This window comes from Brachyistius frenatus, unplaced genomic scaffold (assembly GCF_029030835.1).
Source record: "Brachyistius frenatus isolate BFR_SWC_R1_liver_20210118 unplaced genomic scaffold, ASM2903083v1 Contig_2, whole genome shotgun sequence".
Taxonomy (NCBI): Eukaryota; Metazoa; Chordata; class Actinopteri; family Embiotocidae; genus Brachyistius; species Brachyistius frenatus.
In genome coordinates, this window is record NW_027210601.1 from 5857556 (window position 1) to 5882273 (window position 24718).

At 43.3% G+C, this 24718-nt stretch overlaps 1 protein-coding gene across 8 annotated transcripts; it reads left to right on the forward strand.

Annotated features, from left to right (window-relative positions):
- The first annotated feature begins 275 nt into the window (after positions 1-275).
- On the forward strand, positions 276-23067 carry nfyc (nuclear transcription factor Y, gamma). Of its 8 annotated transcripts, none has more exons than XM_069696150.1 (11): positions 276-803; positions 12599-12708; positions 12847-12918; positions 14386-14499; positions 16247-16342; positions 17444-17617; positions 19725-19793; positions 20203-20361; positions 20725-20829; positions 21005-21064; positions 21545-23067. In XM_069696150.1, exons 2-11 carry the CDS (start codon positions 12610-12612, stop codon positions 21662-21664), a joined length of 1068 nt encoding a protein of 355 aa, XP_069552251.1. In that variant the 5' UTR covers positions 276-803; positions 12599-12609; the 3' UTR covers positions 21665-23067. The 8 variants fall into 8 exon arrangements, with proteins under 8 accessions (XP_069552251.1, XP_069552296.1, XP_069552285.1 ...); XM_069696195.1 differs by having other exon boundaries at positions 19725-19766; XM_069696184.1 differs by having other exon boundaries at positions 12850-12918.
- Positions 23068-24718: the final 1651 nt, after the last annotated feature.

A 24718-nucleotide genomic window follows, 5' to 3' on the forward strand; every position in this document is an offset into this window, starting at 1 on the left:
CAGTGTGCTGCAGTCCCAAAAGCACAGATTCCAATTTAGTGTTTTCTTCCTCACATACCAATTGAACCAGTCCTATCAAATTGTGGAGTGGGGCTTTCCATATCATCGAGCTGCAGTTGAATTACTGCATATTATTAGATCCGCACATACTGAATAAAGGCAAAGGTGTGAGTTACATTCAAGACATTAGTTTTTTTTCTTGGCAAAAAATTCTAAATATGTAATTTTGACAAATCTTAGGGGTTTAATCTTTGCCATATGAGGGACATTTGTCAAGTAGCTGTCATTTTTTTCAAATTTTTAAAAAAAATGACTAAAACGAACTTGCCAGCAAGAACAGTAAATATTGTTGTAGCCTTAAACTATGCAGTATATGACTTAATTCAAGTGAACCCCGTTTTTGACTTTTACTGCAGACATTTGTTAATTGTGTGTTCAGGAGGCTATTAATGAAAACATTTTGTCACGTCAGTTACGACTTATATTATAGCAGCAGCGCCGTTCATATCTTACATACAATGCAATTACCAGCTCACTTTTATACTATCTACCTATTAATATTCTGGGACTTTACGCATTGCTCACGATTGTTCCTATAGCCTGGATATCCCTTTCAAATAAGCAAATTCAACGAAGAATGGCCGGAGAATGACGCCGTTGCTCAGGAAACGTAACGTATACGTCATCACGTTCGTGCATTTGACTATTTCCGGTTCGAATAGCAGCCATCTTGTTTCCCCTTGCTAGCTAAATAAAATAAATAATACGCTGAGCCGGACTTCACTTCGAACCCGAAAAAGAAAGTAAGTAAGAAATAAAAAATCATTTGCGTGAAGAATGTTTCCATGAAAGCTGTCCATGTTGGGTGGAAGTAGGGGCAATTACTTGGCTCATTTTCATTTGCTGTTCTTGACCAATAGACGATTGTTTTGGAAGATGAACATAGGCGCCATTTCCCTCCCCGCTCTCTGAGGCGCTTATTGGTGGCCCGCTGAAAGGATCACGGGCGGTCAGGAAACTCGTGTCTTGCGTCCACCATTTTGGCTCTTTTGTGAGCGAATTTGAGACGAACTGGCTATTTCTGCCGGAGCCCGAATGGCGTCAGTTGCAGAACTAACTTAGCCCTAAAAACCTTGATTGGTGGAATCTAGTCCGAGGTTTGATTGGTCTGAAGGACAGATCCAAACGTTGTCTTTATTGGTTAGATTGTCTCTTCCTAGCTTTGCAAAGCTTTGCAAACTTTCACATGTTGGCCGGGCGCGTAGTCAGCTGGTGATTAAAATCGCGCACAGTGCGGATAATCACCTGTGTTGTTCATCAGTCACCGCTGTGTATCTCCGGCAAGCTCGCATGAACTTCACTAACGTCAGCACGAAGACACGGTGACCATCCTGACTACAGCTTCTGTTGATAAACGCGTGTGCGTGTGTTGAGGCTGCTGTCTTTAACAGTCAAGATAAAAGTAACACCGTGCATTGTAATGGTCTACTATATGCCAGCGATCCTAGTGTTATTTGATAATTACATCCTGGTTTCCGACTGCGAACCGGAGATGCGGTCTCGGTGTCTTCCGCTAGTCACTTTGTTCAACCTTACTGGCCTGTGATGTATAGAGTAACGATCTATGTAACATCGTACTGAAGACTTAAGGCTTTCCATTCAATTACATTTGTATTAATGGAGTGCCAAATAACAACACGAGCTATTTCAGGGCACTTAACACAGTGGAGTCTTTACAAAAATAACTTTACAATATTATAGAGAGGAATCCAGCAGTAATTCCCACATGAGTCGTGGCTGGAAGGAAATATATTCTCTTTTAACATGGAGGCATTCTGCAGATCTGGGTGAAGGGACAATGGAGAGACAAAAGAAAAACGTTCAAGGAGAAATTCATGAGATTTTAAATTGACTGTGGGGCCAGTAACCACAGACCCAGACAAATGCAGCTCCACGGTACCTGCAAAGTAAAAGCACAAAGCTAAACACGCAAGGAGAGGTTCATGGAGACATAATAAACAATTAACACAACTCCAGTGATACATTATAAATTCATGGAGAGAGGAAAGGAGGGGGAGCTCAGTGCATCATTGACTCAAGGTCATCTGAGCCAGCCCTAACTGTAATCTTCGCACAAAAGAAAGATTTAAGGCTAACGAGAGTGCCTTCTTCCCAAACCCAAACTAGGAGCTGGTTCTACAGGAGACGGGCCTGATGGCTGAAGCATCTGCCTCCCATTTTACTTTTGGAAACTCTGGGAATCACGAGCAGGACAGCGTTCTGAGAGCAAAGCGCTTTATTGGGATGACATGGCACTTTGATGTCTTCGATAAGATAGAGCTTGGCCATCACGAGCTTCATCAGCATTCAGCAGGAGAATTTTGAATTCAAGAATAAAATTGCCTTCGTCCCAGTGCAAATTTGGTGTGCAATGCTATTTACATGTGAATACTACTTGTTTTTGTTTTGATGCACGTCAGTGTAAGCAAAACTTTATGTTCAAACTTAACATATTTTATGATTAATTCATAAAATAATAGTTTTAAAAACACATGAATAGAAAATACATGCTTTTAACCTGAAAGACATTCACCTCATTCTTACAATGTACTTTGTATAGAAAACAATACAATCCCTCTGCTACATCCCCTGTGAATATAAGAACTTCAAAGTCGCTTCAGGATTTCCTATTCTTTGTTAGCGGGGGAGACAGAGTTTAGTTTAGTCTTGCAGCTTTTCCTACTGCGAAGTGTACTTCATTACCCTGCCTGTCCGTATAAAAATGCTCTTACTTGCGTGTTTTCTATGTATGTTTATCTATCAAGCAGTTACTTTTATATTTAAAATGACTGGGACATTTAGCTTTTGAGGCACCTTAATATGGGTCCTGTGTGAAAGTCAGTCAGCTAGCCATTTAGTTTTGCAGGTGGTCATGTGTTTTTGCATGTTTGTGGCTGAGTGCATGGCTTGGCCTGGCTACCGTGAGGGTGCTGTGTGTTTATGAAACCCAACGTCTGCTCTGTGCATGTTTATCTCTAAACAGCATCAGTGAGCGCAAACATGTCTCTGCTACGGGCAGCACATGTCATGGGAAGGTCTTATTCATACGGTGACCTTGCCAGATGTCATCACTGAGGCATTCTGGGTAACCAGAGTGCACCTACAGTGAGAATTGCTCTGGCGTGGCAGCCATGGTGGAGAGATTAATCTTTGTGCAGCTCCACTCTAATCATTAACTGGATGTCTGTAGTATCTGTTCTAGTCCCCGTGCTCCTCACAAAAATAGAAAAGGGAACATTTAGCTTTGTTTCTCTTGAGTCTCTATCTTGCTCCCTAGCCCTCCCTCCACTTGTTCTACCCCTCCCATCCGGTGACAACTCTCCTCTCTGTCCTTCTCCATCCTTCCGGTTCCCCTCCCCCCCTAGGTTTTTCATTGATGGGGCAGGTTTGCTCTCTTTCCCTCTCTCTTAAGCTTGTTGTATTCCTCAGGACGGATTTGCAGTCATATGCAGCATAAGCTCCAGGCCACACTGTCATTCGTTCATTTCTTATCACTCTACCAAGCTTTCACGTGTCCTAATGAGTTTACACATTACACGTGGAATTATGTAGTCGGTGGTGCATTAAACCTCATGAGTTGTGCACATGAGCCGCAGTGTCCTGCCCTGGTGTTCCAAAGTAAAGGTCTCTGTGTAGAGAGTATGCACATTAAACCGGTGGTGAGTTAACAAGAAGGGCATTGTGTGACATTGCTGACGTGGTTTTTTGATGACATTTTAATTGTGGAAGTTGCTGTGAGCATAGATTTTGGGGTCAAGACAACAATGTCTTTGTTTACAGACTTTCACCCATATCTCTTAAGTCTTGTTTATCCATAAATAGAAGGAGCATCAGATGCACTCCCCCCTTCCCCCCCCTCCTACCACAACTGCTACCCTGTCAGCTGACTCTTCTTTATTCTGCACAAGCCTCTGCAATGATCTGTGTTGCAGTGATTAGTATTTATTTGAGTTTGATTGACAGCCTAATTTTGGTTTTACGGGATTAATGTTGTGTTTGCAGCCAGTTGCATCAATTCAATGTTCCCATGTATCATACATTTGTTGAATAAAGTCTAATCCAGCTCATTTATATTCTTAACGAGTAGTGAAGGACCATGCATGTAGACAAATTTGTTCCTCTGTGAGCAAAACATTTGCAGCACAATGCATCTCATTATTGCAACTAGGCTGGTTAGAGGCTAGATGTTTGCGGTGTGTGTACCTGTGACTGTGAGCAAGGATAAATGAGAAAGCAAGGGCAAAATGTGCATGTGCATGTAAGACTGTGCACACGTATGAGAGACAGAGAGTCTGCCTAGTGTGCTTTTGTACTTTAAATCATGTGGATGCAACATGCGGCATCCATTCTGGCATTTGTTTTAGCCAGTGAGGGGCAGCGCCGCTGCCTGCATCACTGTTCCGTCAGCCTGTAGCGGTGGAGAGGAGGCGGGGCGGAGGGAGACATTTAGTTTGACATTGTAAATAAGCAGAGACCAGTTGTCAGAGAGCAGCGCGCGGAACCTTTGCTCATCCGTCCCGCAGCAGAAGAGGCGCGGACCGCTCGAGGACGAACGATGTCGAGGCAAGCCACCACGAGCACACCCTCACGCTCTCCCCGAAGAGCTTTCCGCAACTTTATTTGCTCTTTTTTTTTTTATATTTTTTTTTTTACCTTTTCTCATCTCTACTCTCGCTTCCTCTTTTCTTTTCCCTGACCCCTATCCTGCAGCTCAAGGTAACTTAGAGCAGGAAGTTGGCTGTCGGTAAAAGGGGGTAGGGCAGAGGAAAGAGGAGGAGCAGGGGATGTGTCGCGACTGATTGGCGTGCGTGTCGTCCAATGGCGTAGGAGGACCCAGTTTTCTCATTGGCTGCGAGTGTCCGAGCGAAGTGGGAGCCGGGTGTGAGGCGGGGTTTGAGTATCATGTAGCATGCTAGATTGATTACTCCTGAACGTTAAAGGGGAAGGAGGCTCGAGATTTTTTGTCTGTGTGTCGGGAGTGCCGCTGTGCTGTTTGCCTGCTGTTGCGCTGTTGCCTGCTGTTGTGCTGCTCTCCTATGCCTTCTCACCCTCTACTCTGCGCCGGGCCAGGGGTCAGCTCAAAGACAAACATAATGGGCCACTGGCTGAAGAGAGGGAGAAGGGTCAGAGAGTGGAAAGGCAGAGAAAAAGAGAAGGTCAGGGAGTTGAGAGGACTTGGTGAGAAGAGAAATAGGAGAGACGGGGCTGTGTGTGTCTAGGTAGTAGGAGGACGTTGGAGGGGCTGTTGAAGGAGACGGGGCAATGTGTAAAGGGAGAGAGACGGGGGGAGGGGGGGTGCTCTTCGCTGCTGTGTGTCCGGGCATAGAGCCTTTCTAAAGCCGTCCAGTGGAGCCAGAGTGCCTTTTGTCTGTTGATCAGAGGAACTAGAGGAAGTGAAGGAGCATGAGAGTTTTTCTGTCAACCTCTGTGCTTGCTGCTGCTGCTCTCAAGGAGACTGGGACAGGGCTATCTGTTTCCTTGTATTCTGCTGTGCTCCAACAGGGCAGACCATTCGCCATGAAGGGCACAGGGGTAAGTCTGACAGCTGAAAACACACACTCAACGAGAGAAGGCCTGTCAAGTTAAGTTGCTTTCAGTTTCTGAATGAATTGTTTATTTCTGCTCACTTTCTGAGGTCTCTCCTCCATCACCCTCTGCAGCGATGAGACAGTGTCTGTCCTCTACAGCAGTCCTCAATCCCCCTCCCTTTCCTGTGTCCTGTAGTACTCTCCTTGTGTGTGTGTGTGTGTCGTGCTTATCCATGTCCTTCACTTGTCACTTCAGTGCACCACTGATGATTTTACAGAAAGACCTGTGATTGTTTTTGTTGCGTGTTCTGTTGATTTTATTTCATCCTCACAGTAGCTATGTAAAGTCCGCCTTTAGATGTCACTTGTTTTGACTTTAGACCACCATGCACACAAACACCACTTCAGCACTTACTCTGTGCCCTGTTATCGACTGCATCAAGGTGCATGGCTGCCAGATACTGTCTCTGTGCTCAGATGCACTTCGCTGTCTTGATGGTGTTAATGTCCCCGGGGGAGGGGGGGGGGTTAGACACAGGGTGCAGGTCGAGACGCCACTTTTTTCCCCGACGACATCCTTGTTAACATGTTTAGCAGCAGACAGTGACACAGAGCCGAGCAGCAAAAAAGGCATCCATGTTGAAATGAGATTTATTATATGTGAATAACTCTGAGAGGATAACTCTCAGTGTTGTTGTCACTGTTGGTGTCAGGAATCCCCAGGGGTGGAGGTGCAGCTGGTTGCAGTGACCTCAGGACCCCCCAACCCCTCCCCCTGCCCCGCCAGTGCCAGTGCCAGACACCCAGATGGGACAGACTGTCAGCCTGTCAGCTTCAGGGGCAGAGGAGGCTAATAGTTTGATCTGATCTCTTCTGATGGAATCTTTGGAGGCTGCCTCTTCTCTCACTTGCCTCTGACTCTCTTTCTCTCTCTGCTCCCTTGCTCCCTAATTGAAAGTTTCCATTGGTGCCTTTGACAAAACAAAGTCCCGTTGGGGAAAGAGAGGGAGTGAGAGAGGGAGACTAAAAATAACTCTTAAGTTGAAGCCCTTGCTGCCAAATCCCAGGGTTGGCTGCTGTCTGCATGAGATTTGAATATCATTTGTGCCCTATGCTTTACCATAGGCACACCGGGGGAGGAAAAAGTAAACGAAACACACTCACAAATAACTAGGCCTTTCAGCTTATCACTAAGGTAACCACTACCGCTGCACGTTCACTCTTTTGCCCTTGCCCCCGCTGTGTTTTTATGTGTACACTGTCACTAGAGGCAATGTGTGGGCAGCCAGGGGGAGGCGGCTGTGTCCCAGCTTGTAATATGCAGGTACCTTTAGCCCTGCCTACTTTGACGCCAGAGACTGGGCCTAGCACTGGATGAAGGTCATGGGAATGTGAGATTGACTCCTGCAGTCTCTCTGCCAGCTACACGAAGGAAACATGTAGCAGGAGATGAGAGGATGCAGAGGAAGTGAAATTCAAAGGGGAATGCAGAACACAGTTAACATGTACAGTATGTGATGCTTTTATTAAGCTTCTTAGAAAGTACACCGCCTGAACCACTGGGGTCACTTAAGTGCTGCAGTAAAAGTTGAAAAACCTGTCCTTTTTTTATCCTCCCCCTCTCCCTCTCCCTCTCCCTCTCCTTCATCTCTCTCTCTCTCTCTCTCTCTCTCTCTCTCTCTCTCTCTCTCTCTCTCCCTCCTCCCTCTCTGGTTTCTCTCTCTCCGCTGTTGAATGACCTTGGGAGATCAGTGACTAGCACTTCCTGGAGTTGGCTTGAAGCAGAACCAAGGGCAAAGTTTGCAGAGCCGTTTGGCCAGCTAGCACGGCCCAGCCAGGCCAAAGGGATGTTTGCTGCTGCAGGTCACAGCGAGTGAGACCATCATTAAAACCCTATCTGTTCATTTTTAATCACAAAACATTTAAACCAACAAATGTGAAAATGTAGTGCATATGAGAGTAATCTGTCAATCCTGGCTGGAAACTTCTTATTTTGTTTTTTTGTTTTCTGTTTTGCCTGAGTAGATCATTTACCCTGCATGCTGTACCGCTGCCAATCTGTTTCTGTGTGGTATTTGTAATTTTGTTTCATCAAGGTGAGTGCTTTAATCATTCAGGATTTTTAAATACACTTCCTTTATTTTATGGCCATGATTTAAAATGTCAGTATGACATTTGTTACATATGGCTGTGGACTGTAAATTACAATAAAACTGTCCTATCAAACACTTAACATTAAACATTAGCCAGTTTCTCAGCTGTCCAATGATATATCCTGGTTAATGAAAATGTTGCATCAACATTGTTTGTTTTTCTGCTGAGGACACGAGTTAAAACTTCAACCTTTCATGACCTTCCTCCAGAATTGCTCAATCTGCATCATTGACAGCTTGACACAGCAGCACATGGAAAACTGACCTTTTGCTAAAGACATATCACAATGATCATTCCAAAGTTGGTAGCATACAAAAAAAAAATCTTGTCTTTAGCCAGTTTCATAATTTATTGTGAAATATTGCGATAACCAGTCCATATGTGTATTTGCTCTTTGTGCAGCTTCATGTTTGTAACTATAAAGAGAAACAATGTGGAAGGTTACTTTTAGGTCATGATATGGGGAAAAGAAATCATTTATATATATATATATTTTTTTTTACGCATTTATCCATGTACTCATTTCATTGTCTTTGGTGATTGAAATGGAGTTGTAAAATAACAAGTAAGTTTTATAACTGTGTTTTTGAAGACTAATCTCTGTCACTTTTATTTATTTATGTTTTTTATTTTAAATGTTAGAAAGGCAACTAGGAGGGATCGCTGAGATGTGGGATAGCATTTCTCTGAGGTTGAGGTTCCAAAATTACACTTCCTGCAAACTGTGTTACACTTGGGACACATGTACACTTTAATTTGGGGCACTATATACATCTTTATTTTTTTTTCGTGGCTCAGGTCCACTCAGTATCTGTCCTTCTTTTGGGAAAGGTCGGGAATGAGATGACTTTTTCTTCCACACTGTGACAGTGATAGTGATGCTGAAACACCTCAGGGAATAGCTCACTCTTCTCCCTCATGCTTTACCTCATTCCCTTTCAACTACACGACAAAATTAAGCTCAATTTTCACCAGTTGTCAGGTCATAAAGGAGGCAATTAACGGCACAAAATTCCACTTTAAACAAAGACCAATTCATTAATTCAACTACCTCTTTTGAAGTCGTGCCAGTGTACAGAATATTACGCCGAAAGCTTGGCCTCTTTCTATTTTCCCCTTTTTCTCTTTCACCTATCTTAAAGAGCAAATGAATAGACATATGGCCAAGTGATACTATCTTGTTTTGTTCCAGTCTTCTGCCCTTCTGCCTGCACTGATCCAAGGTCCTATTGAGTTCATTTGGACAGGAATTGAAGGCTCATGTAAAGTGGTGTGATGTCAGAGTTGGAGCGAGTCACCAATGCTGCTGTGAGTGGCTACTTGGTGTGACGTGCCAGAAAGCAAGCGAGCGAGCGAGGGAGGGGAGGGAGATAAGGACGAGATGGACAGAGCGAGAGGAGAGATGCAGGACCAGGCTCGCAGAACAACCTTAGCGCTGATTCAGCTGCTGCAAGCGGAGCAGCATTGACTTTCTCAAGAGAAGTTGGGAGAGGGGGATCAGGTGAAAGTGAGTAAGACGAAGGAAGAGAGAGAGAGGGAGAGAGAAACACATACCCGCACGTGACAAAGAGAGATGGGAAGTACCGGCGATGGAGACGGGAAGAGAGACATAGAGCCGCTGAAGGAGGAAGAGCAAGTTGCTGTGTTGGACGAAGTCGGCAAAGCACAGACATTTGTCCTCAAAGGCGCACACGTAGAGCGGAGTTCATAGGAAACCCAACACCAGCATTTCTCTGTTTCGGTGACCTGATGAAGGACAACAGAGCTGCAGAGGAGAGGAGAGGAGAGGAGAGGAGAGGAGAGGAGAGGAGAGGAGAGGAGAGGAGAGGAGAGGAGAGGAGAGGAACAACACAGTGTACCTGAATATAGCACACAGAAGCAGCTAAGAACAACACAGCAGAGAGGAACTTGTCAGGTTCACTGCACAGTGCAACAGAATAATGCACAGTGTTTCCGAGAATAGCAAACAGTTGTGTTGGACACTTTCAAGACTTATAAAGCTTGCCATAAGTGGTAAAAAAGTGACCTGGACTTCCTTTATAGATGAGAGACCTGTAATTCAATATAGATGGGAGACCTGTAATGCAGATGCAAAAGGTGCTTATCACTGCATATGAAAAAAAGCTTTCTTTACACTTTTAGTTTCCAGACCTTTTACAACTTGTATTGTCTTTTTGGGGAGTTAACATTATTATTATTTTTTTTTTCCTAGCGCAGTGGATACACCCACTGAGTGTGACAAGGCTAGACCCAAACCATAGAAGGTGTTGCACAAAGTCAGCAGAAAACTTGTGCATGAGACACTGACAGGCTTCCACGCAAACTTTCCACTGATGCAAAGCCTTGAGAAATATGTTCATATCGGTAAACTGTAGTTAGAACACACGAGCTTGCTGCAGAAGAAATGTTCCAGGGCAAGTTGATACTTAACCGTCCTTTTCTCTGTCACACACATGTTGTTCTAGAGCGTTTTTTTTTTTTTTTTTTTTACTCTCTCACGCTTCAGCCTGCCTCTTGTCACACTTGCTTTTTTTTTGTTTTTCCTTTCTCTTCACATATAAACTTCCCGTCTGCCCCCACCACCTACCTCCCTGGCTGTGGTTAGTTTGTGGCTGTGTATTTACATTGAAGGTCACAGGGTCAGAGAGAGGGGGTTGGGGTGTACATGTGATTTAATAACGGCTCGCTCTGCTGTCTGTTTTGAAAGAAAAGTGAGGAGTTTAAGGGAAGTGAGAGCAGAAGAAATAGCTCGGGAGGCCTGTGAGTTTTGTCCGTTTTATCAATTGAATCATTAGCTATTTTAACTCGTCTATCCTCCTGCTTCCTCTGGGCCACAGCATTGTTATGGTTATTACCCTGATAGTCGTCTGTAATGTTAAGTGAATTGCCTAATTATTGTTTCTTATCAGGCTACCAGTTGGAGAGTGCCACACAAGCTGACAGAGAGCGCACGCACAGATCTCACAAGGTTGTCTTGTTCACAGTTATCACAAGATCAAGGGCTGATACACAGAATACAAATCCATTGAGCTGGAAAAACAAAATGCTCTCACTGCTCTTATGTTGTTTATCTTTTTTATGTGGTCACGTTTTTGCCAAAAACAGCACAAAAAAAATAAAATAAAAAAAAAACACTTGGCGGGTCAGTTCACCCTTCATGCAGAAGAGGAAAAACTACAATTCCCATCAGTCATTCCTGCCCTGTGGAATGCTGGGATTGTTCTGGAGACTGCAGGTTTTCAATCAACCTTGAAATGCAACTGGACACTGAAGCGTCAGACAGGGAAGGGGAGACACTGTCAAGGTCAATCACTAGCCTGGCATGCCATAGCTACAAGCGGCCTGATTGATTTATATAAAGCTCCCCTCTCGCCCGGCATTCTGTCTTATTGATTTAGGCTGCTGCCTGTCGAAAAGTAAACGACAAAACGGGACGCAGCATAGCTTCTTCTGTATTATTCAGTAACTTCTACAACCGGGAGAGAAGCGATCTTTCCTGTCCAAAGTCAATGAGGTAAAGTGCCTGCATTCTGTATCAATGATTTGCCCTTTTAAAATATTTGCTCTTAAGTGATATAAATTAAAATTAGCTGATGCCTTGGCAAAGTCAAAACAATCCCTTACAACATAGCTGCAACACAACCTAGTGGGGGACACGGAGGATGGAGTGTTTGAAAGGCTGTCTTTTGTGTTGTATTGGTCTGTCAGCTGGACCAGGGATGGAGCCATTCATGCTTGTTAGCCCAGATTGAGAAAAGAAAGAGAAGATAAAGAGGAGAGGCCTCCCCCCCTTCTCCTAACACTTTTTCTTTGTAGTGTCATGTCTCCTTTTCTCTCTCTCTCTCTCTCTCTCTCTCTCTCTCTCTCTCTCTGTCTTGTTTGACCCACATAGCTGGTTTGCACAGCAGTCTGGCCTTGGCCCTGTCTGTCTCTTACCTCCCCCTGTTAAAGCCTTTGGCACTTTGTCTTAGCGCTGGATTAATGCTGAACTGGACAAGGCACTGCCCCTCCTTCAGCAACAAGCAGGAACACTGAACACACATCCCGTCTCTCTTGAGTAGCTCAAAACACTCATCTCTTGTTCTGTTTCCCCACGTTTCTTTTTCTTTTCCTTTTCCCTCCTGCCACATCTTTTCACAGAGGCAGGGAGGAGGGGGAGAGAGTGAAAGAGTGCGATCAGGACACTCCAAGCTCGACATGCTCAGACAGGCTGGCCAATATTCCCCAAGCAGATTCCTGGCATGCTGTAGTAACCCGCTGGATCCTTTTTCAAACTGTCAGACCCCCTTGTAGCAGCACTGGCTCATGCATATGTTAACATTTAGTTTATTTCACTTCAAAACTTTTGGATGTTCTCTGAGCATGTGTCTGTGTGCGAGTGTGTGACAATGCCACAAACTCAGCTGTGACTGTTATCCCTGGCTCCAGCATTGTCCTCATTGCTGGGGTCAACAGCAGCACATGACATGCTTATGTTTGAAAGAGGAGCTACAGCTATGTGCCGAAGGTGGTGGAGCCATTCATAATCAGAGAGCATGCAGCCAGCGTGGTGGTCGGCTCTTGGTCATGTCAATATCCCACGAGGACTAGAATAGACGCCCGCGGGGGCTCTATTTTAGACTTCTGTGTATAATAATTATAGGCTGTGATAGGATATGCGGTTCTGACACATGGGAAGTGCTGTGGGCAGCACAGGCCTGGCTTGGACTGACTATGTATTCGGTGTCCTGGTGTCTTGTGTCCTTGACCGGGGTCTTTACTGTCTACGTATCTCCACATCACTCGTTTTTGTTTTGTTTTCAAACAATTAATCGTCTGCTCACACTTATTTCATCTTCTGCCAATCTTCCATACAGCTCTCTAGAAGATGTCTGCAGATGCGTTCGGAGCCGGGGGCAGCGATGCCCAGCAAACCTTGCAGTCCTTCTGGCCTCGTGTCATGGAAGAGATCAGAAACCTGACTGTGGTACGTGAACACTAAGATTTAAGCATTTCATATGGTCTCGCACTACTCGAACATATCCACATCATCCACATCCACATCCAAACACAACTCCAGTGCTTTATTCTACGTTTAGCTGAACACATTTGTGTTTTTTTTCAGAAGGATTTCCGCGTGCAGGAGTTGCCGCTTGCTCGAATCAAGAAAATTATGAAGTTGGATGAGGATGTCAAGGTAAGAGGAAAACCTAAATAATGCGCCATTTTAAGACGTAATAGTAATTTGAAATAACTGAAAATAGGTGATGCATGACTTGATCTGGTTCCTCGAACTAGGTTTTTAAGATAGATGTCTGATTTTACTTCAGTTACTGACAAAATTTTAATATTTGCCATGTCTTAAAGTTTGATGGAAGTTATTCTTTAATGTGGTGCTGGCTCTCTATCAAGTTCTCAATCTATGAACTCTTGTGCTCAGACCACTCAATGACCACAAATGGGCTCAACAGCAAAGATCATTTTATAATTGGAAAAATTGTAACAGCTCTTTGCTTTCAGCTTTGTCTGATAATTTTTTTTTGTATTAAAATGTGTTTACATCAAAACAATAACCGTGTGCGTAAAAGATTATTGAAGCATCAAATTCCATCAATTAATTGTGTAGCAAGTAGCTGTTCATATACCTTTTTTAAAAACTTGTCATTGCAGCGATAAGAAGTACTACTCAAGATAGCTTTAGATTCGAGCCACTTTTCGAAATATAGCCCACATTTATGTTGAGCAGCAGTTGGGTAAAATAAACTGGCACTGTTTATTTTATCGGACTTATGCTAGCTAAGTACACCTTGATACCAATATGAACCTTTCAGATCTACTCAGGTTATCCCTTTTTTTTATGGATGTGTCAACAAGCTCAATTCAGAGGAACCTACCCATTTGCATTCAATTAGTCAGATATGGCTCCTTTCAATTCAATTTCAATTCAATTTTATTTACATAGTGCTAAATCTCAGCATTGCACTTAACAACATACACAGAGAAACCCAACAATTCAGCAATTGCCACATATCCATCATTTCCACTCATTACAGCGAGGACTGTTTAAGAAACCTCTAGGACCGTGTGCGAGTGTTGCTTGAAAGTGTCGTGTCAAGAGCGCTATCCCCTTAGTTAAGCAGCAGCTTAAAGCGGTAAAGAGATCAGGAGATCACTAACATATCTGAAGAAAAGACCCTTCTGTCGGCCCTGACAGAGCACCTTTCACTGCATGTGCACACATGACCTTTAAATGTATGTCCATATATTTAGTTAATCATCATATGAATTAATGTAAGAGATTAGTGTTACTGAGTAGAAAGAAGTAAAGCTGGAAGCTCTTCAGTTTGACTCTAGGGACTTGGAGAAGGGTGATTTCTCCTACTGAAAAGGTGCCGTAAGGCGGCAATAGGTTTGGCGGTAATTCACATCTGTTTTAAAAAGAATAGAAATGTTGGAAATGTTTTGAACAATAATGACACCCCTGTGCTTTGTACATCTAAAATAATATATTCTAATGTACGTCATTCTTGACAAATGAATGTATTTCCTGGGAATTTTGCAGCATCTCTGAATTTGATTTAGTCAACTCTTACTCGGGTCGTGGGTGATTGATAGTCTGTGGGTGTATTTAACCAGGTGTAACATACTTCTCTCCTGTCTACAGATGATCAGCGCAGAGGCTCCGGTACTGTTTGCCAAAGCCGCTCAGATCTTCATCACTGAGCTCACCCTTAGAGCGTGGATCCACACTGAGGACAACAAGAGACGCACTCTACAGGTCGGATACACATTTGAGCTGTGAACTCCTCTTCTTTCTTTTTTTTTTTTGTATGACATGCATTTAACCTGAAACCTTTTTACCTCTCTCACCACTACTTCTGTACATTTCAATCCTTTTTTTCCTCTTTCTTTGTTACTCTTCTCCCACACCCTTGCATCAACTGGCTGTTTTTTTTTTTTATTTGTTGGTCTCTGTTCACTAAGTGCCTGTGTCTGTGTGTGTGTGTTCAAGCAGAGGCCCCATACTAGCATCCCCTTGAGGACTATCTCCATGTAAAGCCCCCCCCCCCCCCCATTGATTTTAAAAGCAAAGCCAGGCGGGTGCCGGTGACCCACTTTTCCCACTGGTGCCATTTTGCCTGCTCGGCTGTCCCATAGTTGAATAAGATGGGCTCTGGAAAGAAATGAGAGAGACAGGAAGCAGAGAGCATGAAAGTGCTGAAAGAAACAGTCGGGAAAATGAACCCAGAGCTCGTCTCACCTGGATGTCAAGAGGGAAAACTCTAGCAGAACATGAAAGCCCTTAAGTCCACTTTATCCATTCACATACCTCTGAGAGATTAGCAGTCCATGGATATGCTTGTGTATGCCAAAGCAGGTAGAAAAAGACACTGGAAAAAAGACGATGTAATCTGTCTTATCGCAGTTAGTCTTGGAGGAGTCCTGCATTGAAGGCCTACTTTGGAAGCATGCTCACTCATCTGTTGTCTTGGCCCATCACTATCTCTGGTGATAGTCCTATTTTTTGTATGACCCTGAATGTTGTTATAACTCGAGACTGGATGCTTTAAATAGAAACTTCATCCGCTGTGAATTTGTACATGTTAATTACATTTTACACCACAGATGATGCATTCGGCAGGCATGGCGCTTCACCTCATGAATGTGTGATTTTTCTTTTGCCTAAGTGGGGGAAAACGGGGCCCTGCATTACCAGAGACACACACACACACACACACACACACACACACACACACACACACACACACACACACACACACACACACACACACACACACACACACACACACACACACACACACACACACACACACACACACACACACACACACACACAGCCTGAATCCTATTGTGAAGAGGCCACGCCAATTGGGGTCACCATAGCAACGCTCATCAATAGAACAAGTGTAGATGTGACCTGATGTTACCAGATATTAATCAAGCTACTATAAATAGCCTGTAGTGCAGGGAGGGCCACAATGGGGGTCCTGACAGCCAATATCCTGTGGAAAATTCCACAGAGACAGCACACTGCTGTGGATATAGGAAGAAGTATAGAAGCAGAGCCATGCGCTCATGAGGACAGGAAAATGCAGGTGCTCAGGTGGTTGTTTTTATTAATCTGTTTGTCTTTAGTGACCCTGTGTTAAAAATAGAACGTCATTGAACTTAAAGTACCAACAAACCCTCACACTTAAGAAACTGTAATGAGCAAATATTGGGCATTTCTACTTGAAATAATTCCAAATTCATTTTCTTTTGACTAATCAATTCATATCTAAACTTCCCCCCTGTTCTTTTGAGCTCCATTATCAAAGCAAACACCTGTTTCAGTACTACTGGGAACTGCATTTCAGTCCCACAGCAGTCGCCCGTGTGGCTGTTTTGGGAGCGATGACCTCAGACCTCGCGGCATGTTTATATATAGGTAGCTGCATATATGGAATAAGCATAATTAAACTGTGACTTCTTAACTTGACCTTCTGTGTTTGTTACGTTCACAGAGGAACGATATTGCCATGGCGATAACAAAGTTTGACCAGTTTGACTTCCTGATTGACATCGTGCCCCGGGACGACCTAAAGCCCCCTAAACGACAGGTAGGAAAGCAAACACTGCTCCCTTCACAGTGACAGGAAAACAGAACCTGCTCATTTCATTACACGTTAAAGTTACCACAGGACAAAGAGCTGATCATTTGGATATTCATCACTTTTCCATTGTTGGCAACCTGGAGGTGCTGTAAACATCCTTGACTGGAAGCTGGAGTTTTGACAGCAAGGGCTTTCAGTCGGATGTTTGCAGCATCTTATTGCCTCAGACAGCCAACAGTAAGTCCAGCGATGAAACTAGTGTCAACCAGTTAGTATCTTATAGCAACTCGTAGTATCACGGTTTAAAAAACACATTTTTTTTTACCAGGAAGTAATTCAATAAGAATAGTGGGAGAAAACAGCATCTCCTGTTGAAGCCAGTGATTGATGGAGACTTAGGATAGCAGATGGAGGAGAGAGAGAGGGATATTTAAATCTGTTGTCAAGTAGACTGTCTCCAGGCATGTAAACATCCTACACTCTCAGCTGTGTTGTCATGGAGCTGGGAGAGGGATGTTTACGCTTCTGGTGATGGAGAAACCTCATTGCGGTGAAGCCCTGCTCATTAGTCAGTTCTGAAACAGAGGTCAGTGTTTCCCGATCATTTAACGTGGGATAATTGTACAATCTGTTTTCGAGTCCTCCCGTATGGCAGCAGGCACCTAACCTGCTGACCTGTGCTGCCGAGGGAAGTGAATCCCAATAACGTTACATTTCTGTGGCTGACCTCAGAGAAGGATGGACAGAGAGGGCATGTCCATACATAAATCAATAATTATCACATTATTTATTTCATTATACATATTGAGTCACAGATGGCTATGGATACGGTTTATAAAGTAGAGTTTTAACACCTACATATCACCATGATGAGCCTAGCACGCCTACAGACCGGCAGTGTATGTTTTTGACCAGTATGTAGCTTGTAATTGATCTTGCATCCAGATTGCATTACTCTTCCTGAGCCACATCCCATCAGTTATTTATCAGAGCTGCTCTCCTCTACCCTTACACTGGCAAAAATAATTCATGGAGATGTAATGGACTGATAGGCCTCCTGTGTGTGTGTGTGTTTTGCATGTGTGCGTGTGTGTGCCGCGTCTTTAGGAGGAGATGCGTCAGTCTGTCGCTCCAGCAGAGCCGGTGCAGTACTACTTCACCTTGGCCCAGCAGCCTGGAGCTGTACAGGTGCAGGGAACACAGCAGGGCCAGCAGCCGGGCACGCAGGCTACAACCATCCAGCCCGGACAGATCATCATCGCGCAGCCACAACAAGGACAGGTACGAATAACCTCGTGTTTTAAGAGACCTTTACCAGGTTTGTCACAAAGCAAAGTGAAGAGGACAAACAACAAAATGTAAAGAAGCTACGAGCACATTAAACCGAACTGTCCCAAAGAATATACTGTGAACATTTGCACCCGTACTTATTCTTGTAAAATGTAATGTATACACAATGCGTCCTTTGTGGTTGTTTTTTCTCTTGCGTTTTAGTTTTCGATTGTTTTGCGGCACAATGCCAAGACACATTTTTGACATGTGAAAACTTACTTGGCCATAAGTCAAATTCAAATTCTAATAAAAGCACACAAATGACCTGTTAATTAGTCATGCACTGTACTTTGTAGCAAAAATAAATCTTGTTAGTGAGTGTGTGTCCATGTAACAATCCAAAGATGACCTCTCCCAAGACGTAGAAGTAGCACATTGTGACTCCACCCAGTCCTGGGAATCCTGCTGCAAAACGCTTGTTACTTTGGCCATCCTGCCTGGTTTTTATTGATATTAGTCTTAGCTCACATTTAGGAGCTGACCACTCTCCCACCAGCAGAAATAACAGGACCTTGAAACACACCCAGCACATATGTCCACACACAGACACCCCCTTATTGAAGTCCTGCAGAGGAAACATCGCAACTCAAACACAACTCGGTGTTAAACAAAATATTCTCTGATCTCTTGTTTACTTATTCAAGTCATCGATGCCAAAAGCTGATCTGTACAGTCATTGATTTAAATTGTGCTTTCAGAGTCAATGTAATGGTGACTCCTGAATTTACACAGATCACACAGCTGTATTATGGTCTAGTTTCTGGAATCATACAGTAAGCAGAAGATGTGTTGATCTGTAATTAAAGGAAAAAAGGAGAAAAAAAAACTCTTCACCTTTTTCCCTGTTTGACATTCTCAGAAGTGCTTTTGTCGTTCAGCCACACAAAAACAAGAAACGACAAACGGTGACGCAGGAGCTTTCTTAAGGAACACACACTCTGCACAGAGTATTGGGAAGAGCTCATTCCTCCTCAGGGTTATTGTGTTTTCACAACAAACATGCATACTTAGGGACACCATTCACTTTCCCTCTCCTAATTATATCACTCCTACTTTTTCTATGGAGCACTCCTTCTCTCCAGTTTGCTCTCTGCGTGTCATGTAGCGGAGCTGCTGTGGTGCTTCATGCTGCTTCAGCAGACTGCTTTTAGCTGAGCTGTCATACTCGTTCAGACGCGGTGTGATTCACCTGCTGCTGCTGCTGCTGCTGCTGCTGCTGCTGCTGCAGTCCCGAGTCACACTTTGACACTCACCTTATGTACACTCCATCGTAGGCTGCTTACAATGTAGCACTTCAATAGATGGGACTTTGACGTAATTGGCAAAAGGTTTCAAATGAAATCCCCATAAAATGATTCGGTTTTATGTGCTTTTCAGATTATATTGATCATAGAAATATTTAAAGCTTCACCTCAACTGTCTGTCACTGCATCCTCGTATGTGTTGTTGTGTAACGTTTTTCCCCCTCAGACATGATGGAGGTAGAGGCTCATCAGTTTGTTGTCTACCAGCTTTGTCATAGTGTATCTTTGCATCCGAGCTATACCTCTTCACTGTATTCAAATTACAACAGATTTGGTCTGTGGAGTGAAGCGTTCGCAGGAAGTCCTAAAGAATGAAGAAAATACAAAGTAGAGAAATGGAGAGGGTTATATTTGTGTGCGCCCATGTGCAGAGCTTTCAGTGTCACCAGTTGTCACTGTTGGACCGGTTCTCTCTGAAGTCAACCACTCTTTCATAAGATATTTTAAAACAGCAGTTGGCCTTCCTTAAGCTGCTGTAAATGTAACTGTAATGCTTTTTGTATATTTTATTTGACTGTTTTTGTCATTTCACTGCAGCTTCTTTATCATTTACCCAGGTTTACTTGCATATTTCATAAACGCGCTCCTAAATGTCATTTGCTGCTTATATTTTACTGTTTGCCGCTCTAACGTTGAAGCTTTTCTATGCACACACGCCACTCATGCTTACATCTGTGTGTTGAGTTGTTGCGATCGCTGCTTTCTCACTGTGTCTTTCTCTCATTTTCTCATTCTACTCTGTCGGCCATCAGATGTTGCAAGGTGCCACCATGCAGCAGTTACAGCAAGTGCAGGTGCAATCACAGGGCACACCCATCACGGTAAACACTCATTGACCACACGCACACACGGGCTGCCACTTGGTGTCACAGCCTTATAGGTGACCACTCTGTCCTGCTCAGATGACTGAGGTCTGTCGGGGCGAACGCAGCATGAGATCAGATGGCCTTTCCTGGATAATGTGACAGACAGAGGAGAAAGAGAGGACTTGAAACCTGCATTGTCACCTTTTGTCCTCATATCTTTTGTGCCTGCTTGATGATCTTTTAATACACTTTTAGAATTTAAGGAATAGATTCAAATTGTACTCCAGGGAAGTTAGTGACTACCTTTCTCTTTGCTTTGCGTCAGTTAGAAACTACATGCCTGCACCAGTTGTTGTTCAACAACTAATGTGTTTCTGTAACGTATCGCCGTGTTTTTTTTGTCCCCCCTTCTTCTCTCCATTAGAGTGCACCTGTTGCCATGCAGGTGGGTGAGGGCCAGCAGGTGCAGATTGTCCAGGCTACTGCAGCCCAGGGTCAAGCTCAGACAGCTCAGGCCCAAGGCCAGACCATGCAGGTCATGCAGCAGATCATCACTAACACAGGAGAGATCCAGCAAATCCCGGTAAGAAATTGCATCAGCCTGGAAAGGACAAATAATGGGCATTTAAAGGAGGTAGAAGGTGGGGCTGCTGAAGGAGAGGAGGCGGCAGGCCCAGGTTACGAAAGAGAAGATGGTCAAGGTCATCTGTGTTTGCTGCGTGATGTGCTGTTTGACATTATGCTTCTGCACAAACATGTTGTGAATTTCCTGTCCTTCACTGTTTTAAGGCAGACATGAAACAGTAGTTTTAGAAGTTAAATCACTGGAGGAAACAGGGATTCTCGTTGATGTCGTCCAGAGCAGCAAAATGGCTGTGACCTCTGTGTTACAATGACCTTTGCTCTAAACCAAACTTTGTCTCCCCCTTGTGTTGCTTGACTGCAGGTGCAACTTAATACGGGCCAGCTACAATACATCCGTCTAGCCCAGCCTGTCTCTGGAGCACAAGTTGTCCAAGGACAGATTCAGACCCTTGCAAACACTCAGCAGGTAATCACTGCAGCGGCAAAAGTACCATCTTTAGACAACAAATCTGCCTGATATGCGAGTTTATACATCACAGCTCTGCATGTGGTGTGTCAAAATGGCAGGATGGGTTATGTTTCTGTGTTACAGAGAAGCTTCTTGTCGAATACAGTCAATGAATAACTTGTTTTATTTTCAGATTACACAAACAGAGGTACAGCAAGGACAACAGCAATTCAACCAGTTTACTGATGGACAGGTAACAAATGCAATATAAAAATTATTGTTGTTCATTTTGTGGGTTTTTTTTCCGGTCAGGTGCCATCTGGCACACAATTTATATTTCGAACTTGTTCACTTTTTAAATTTTTTTTATTTATTTATTTATTTTTAGCAGGTCTTACTATAACTACACTGCCAGTTAGCTGGCCAGCAGTTTACATTTGCACTTTGAAAATGCCATTAATTTAACATTTATTTATTTAGAAAAGCCTCAGTGAGATTAAATGTTCTGGCAGTAAGCAACTAACAAATAAAAAAATAAAATACATGCAGCAAGTCAGCATTAGAGTGAAAAGTGATTATAGAATCATTAATAAATTGTGTAATACAGTCAGATGAAAGATGTTCTCCTTGAAATAACCTAAATAGCATCTTGAAACAAACCCAGAGCTTTTTAAACATTCACCAACACGCACAACCTTCAACCTCTCTGTCTCTCCGTTTCTCCGTCTCTCAGCAGTTGTATCAGATACAGCAGGTGACGATGCCGGCAGGACAGGAGCTGACCCAACCAATGTTCATCCAGACCACCAACCAGACAGCTGACGCACAGGTCACGCAGGTCAGCACTGACTGAACCAACCAGGAACCTTTCTCCACACACACACACACACACACACACACACACACACACACACACACACACACACACACACACACACACACACACACACACACACACACACCACCAGCCAATGTGATGCCGACAGATGCCATCAGCGTCGACAGAAGACGCTTGATAACTGAGATTTTTAAGCACCGCTCACTAGAACAAGGGACCTGAAATCTGGTAACACTCATTTTTGTAAAAAGACAAATTCACTGGATCACGAACCTGAACACTGATCAACTATTTCACAATCATATGTTATATTGCATTCATGGTTAGACATTGTGTACTTTTTGTAATTCTGCCCACATCACATTGGGAAAATATGCATCCACTTCCACAGTCCCCGATGACAGTTTTCCACAGGTCAACTCTATTCTTCCTCTCATCACATTTAATAAGAGAGTATTGTTTTAGTTCTGGCAACTTATTTTCAGCCCTTCATTTGGAAATAAACTGGGAAAGCTTTCATCTTTGTCTACGTGACGGATCTGTCGTTAATGGGATCTGTCCCACAGGATTCTTCACCTCCTGCTTCTCATCTTTGAATAAATGAATTACACCCTTTTCACTGTTTGTCAAGTAGCTGATGGAAGAAATGAAGCCATATACCTCAGATATCACTTTTTACAGTGCGTCAATCTAAGGGATCTCTAGGAGAGAATATAGGGTTCAGTAATAATTTTCATGTAGTTTCTCTGTTGTTTTCTTCTTTAATGATGAAGCATGACTTTACGTTGTAAGGGCTTCAATCTGTATAGGTTTACTGTGTGTCTGTCTGTCTCTGTGTGTGTGTGTGTGTGTGTGTGTGTGTGTGTGTGTGTGTGTGTGTGTGTGTGTGTGCGCGCGCGCGCGCGCGCGCTTACGTGTGTGCGTGCGTGTGTGTGCTTGTGTTTGAAGCACCCACATTTGTCTTTACTTTTCCCTTTTGGTTCCTTGCTTCACTTTTCTTCCTCATCCCTGTGTCTTTAGAGCGGGGAATGTCTTCCCTGCCTCTATGCAGTTTCACACAGGCCTCTCTACCCAGGTGGTTTTGGAGTCCTGGGTCTTGTGCCCTGGTTTAAGCCTGATGTACAAACACATGACTCCGTCTGGAGAAGAAAAAAAAAAAAGCCCTTTTTACAGACTTTTGTTTTTTTTCAGTACAAGTGTTTTATTTTGGTTTTGAAATTATGTTTGGCCTGAGATCTTTTCCATCATTTTTTGTACAGTAATGATTATTATCAATGTTCTTATTCTTGTTGATTTTGCATGTAGTTCAAACTGCCAGCATGACATGCAATAGATAGGTACAATTTTATTTTTGACGTTCCTTTTTGTAAACAAACTTTGTTTGTGAAAAAAATTAAAAACCATAACTTGTCTAAAAACCTTGTTTTTCTGGTATTTTGACTGTGTGGCATCAAGCACTAATCTTTGCCTTCATTGTTTTGTTTTAGGTGAGGTAAGCACCTTGCTAGTGTGTCGCCTGTAGACAGGAGAGAATTTCAGCAGCACACCGAAAGATAGGACTTGAACCATCCCAGGCATCATCACACACTGTATTTCCAGGTAGACACATCCCACCCACAGAGCCCAGAATATGATTTCCTCTGTCATTTTCTGTTGTTATGAAATAGAAACGCTCATTGTGTTAATGAGAACAGGAAATAAGTAGTGGGTTTAAAAAACCATGCAAGATTAAAACTTGCTGTTTTTCCAAATGGCCATAGGAGGGCAGCACTGATCTAACAAACTAAATACTACGGTTATACTGCAATAGGGCACCTGATGTTTTCCCAGATACACTTTCAGTAGGAAGATTGTTTTAGCAGCAGAACTGCATCTTAAGTGCACTTTTGTCTGTCTGAAATATAAAATCAGTATTTACCCATGTTGCACCCAAACCAGACTCCATAAACTCCACTAATCTCCTTTCCACTGCCCTCCCGGAGTGGTGGAAAAGCTTCATGTGCCACAAAGGGCCACCGGTTAACAATAGAGTCACGAGTTATTTGGCTAGAGACTGCTCAGCTCCTAAGAGATCAGACTACATTCCTTGACTGACCTAAATCTTAAAAGAAAGAAGTAATTATGGTGCAAAAAAAAAAAAAAAAAATTTGGTAGGGAGAGGTTGCTGATAATGTCCCACTTTGCTAATATAAAATGTCACACATTAAACATGATGTCAAGGTTCAAAAGTTGCAAGTGTCACTTTGAAGTCCTTTCCTATCCAGCTGTGGGGAAAAAAAAGTTCCCCGCACTTACAGTGACCACTCACTGTGCAATTGTCTGGTGAAGCCACGGCAGTCCGAGCCACAAGTAAACATTACTCAAACCGGAGGGCCCTTTCTTAATCAACTTAATCACTGAACAATAACTGCATTAATGAGTGCAGACTCAGGCTCGGCTCTTTGTAATAAGAGCAACGGGGATTGTGAGAATGTTTGAGCTTAAGTCGAGCGTGAAAGGGATTGTCTGGTGGTATTTTTCTTGGCTGGCTCGTCCAGTCAGATCAAGGCAGCTTTGGCCCTATGAACTGGAGCTGACTGCCTTGACTGTGGTCTGGACCTTGTGATTGGGCCACTGCAGCAGCTGGTTTCACAGAGCTGACATCAGTAGACTTTCACTTAGATGGGCTTTGCGTTTGAGGCGTCAAGAGATTTTCTTTAAATCATCATCAAACTGTAATGTAAGCTGTTCCCAGGTCCTGGCGTTTCGCTGTTGTATAAGAATAATGTGACCGTTCATGTAGTGAAATTCTCTTAATGCTTATACCTCTTCATAAATAGCTCGGTGCAGGGTCAGTACTGAAATAATCTGCATTAAAAATCGGGAACATTATCACATCAAATGATAAACTAGTTGTATCAAAAAGCCTATAGTTTATTTCTGAGGGTATTAAAAGATTTTTCCCATATTGAATGAGAGATACATTTTTACCAACTAACTAACTAACTGATTAACTAACGGATAGTACATTTTAGAGCCCGACCTATTTGGGAGTAAACATTTTATATCGACTAAAATAAGGTTATTAAA

Coding starts and splice junctions, on each gene's coding strand:
- nfyc (XM_069696150.1), top strand. CDS start 12,610: ATGTCTGCAGATGCGTTCGGAGCCGGGGGCAGCGATGCCCAGCAAACC. Junction 16,343..17,443: donor TAAAGCCCCCTAAACGACAG/GTAGGAAAGCAA, acceptor CCGCGTCTTTAG/GAGGAGATGCGTCAGTCTGT. Junction 19,794..20,202: donor CACAGGGCACACCCATCACG/GTAAACACTCAT, acceptor TCTCTCCATTAG/AGTGCACCTGTTGCCATGCA.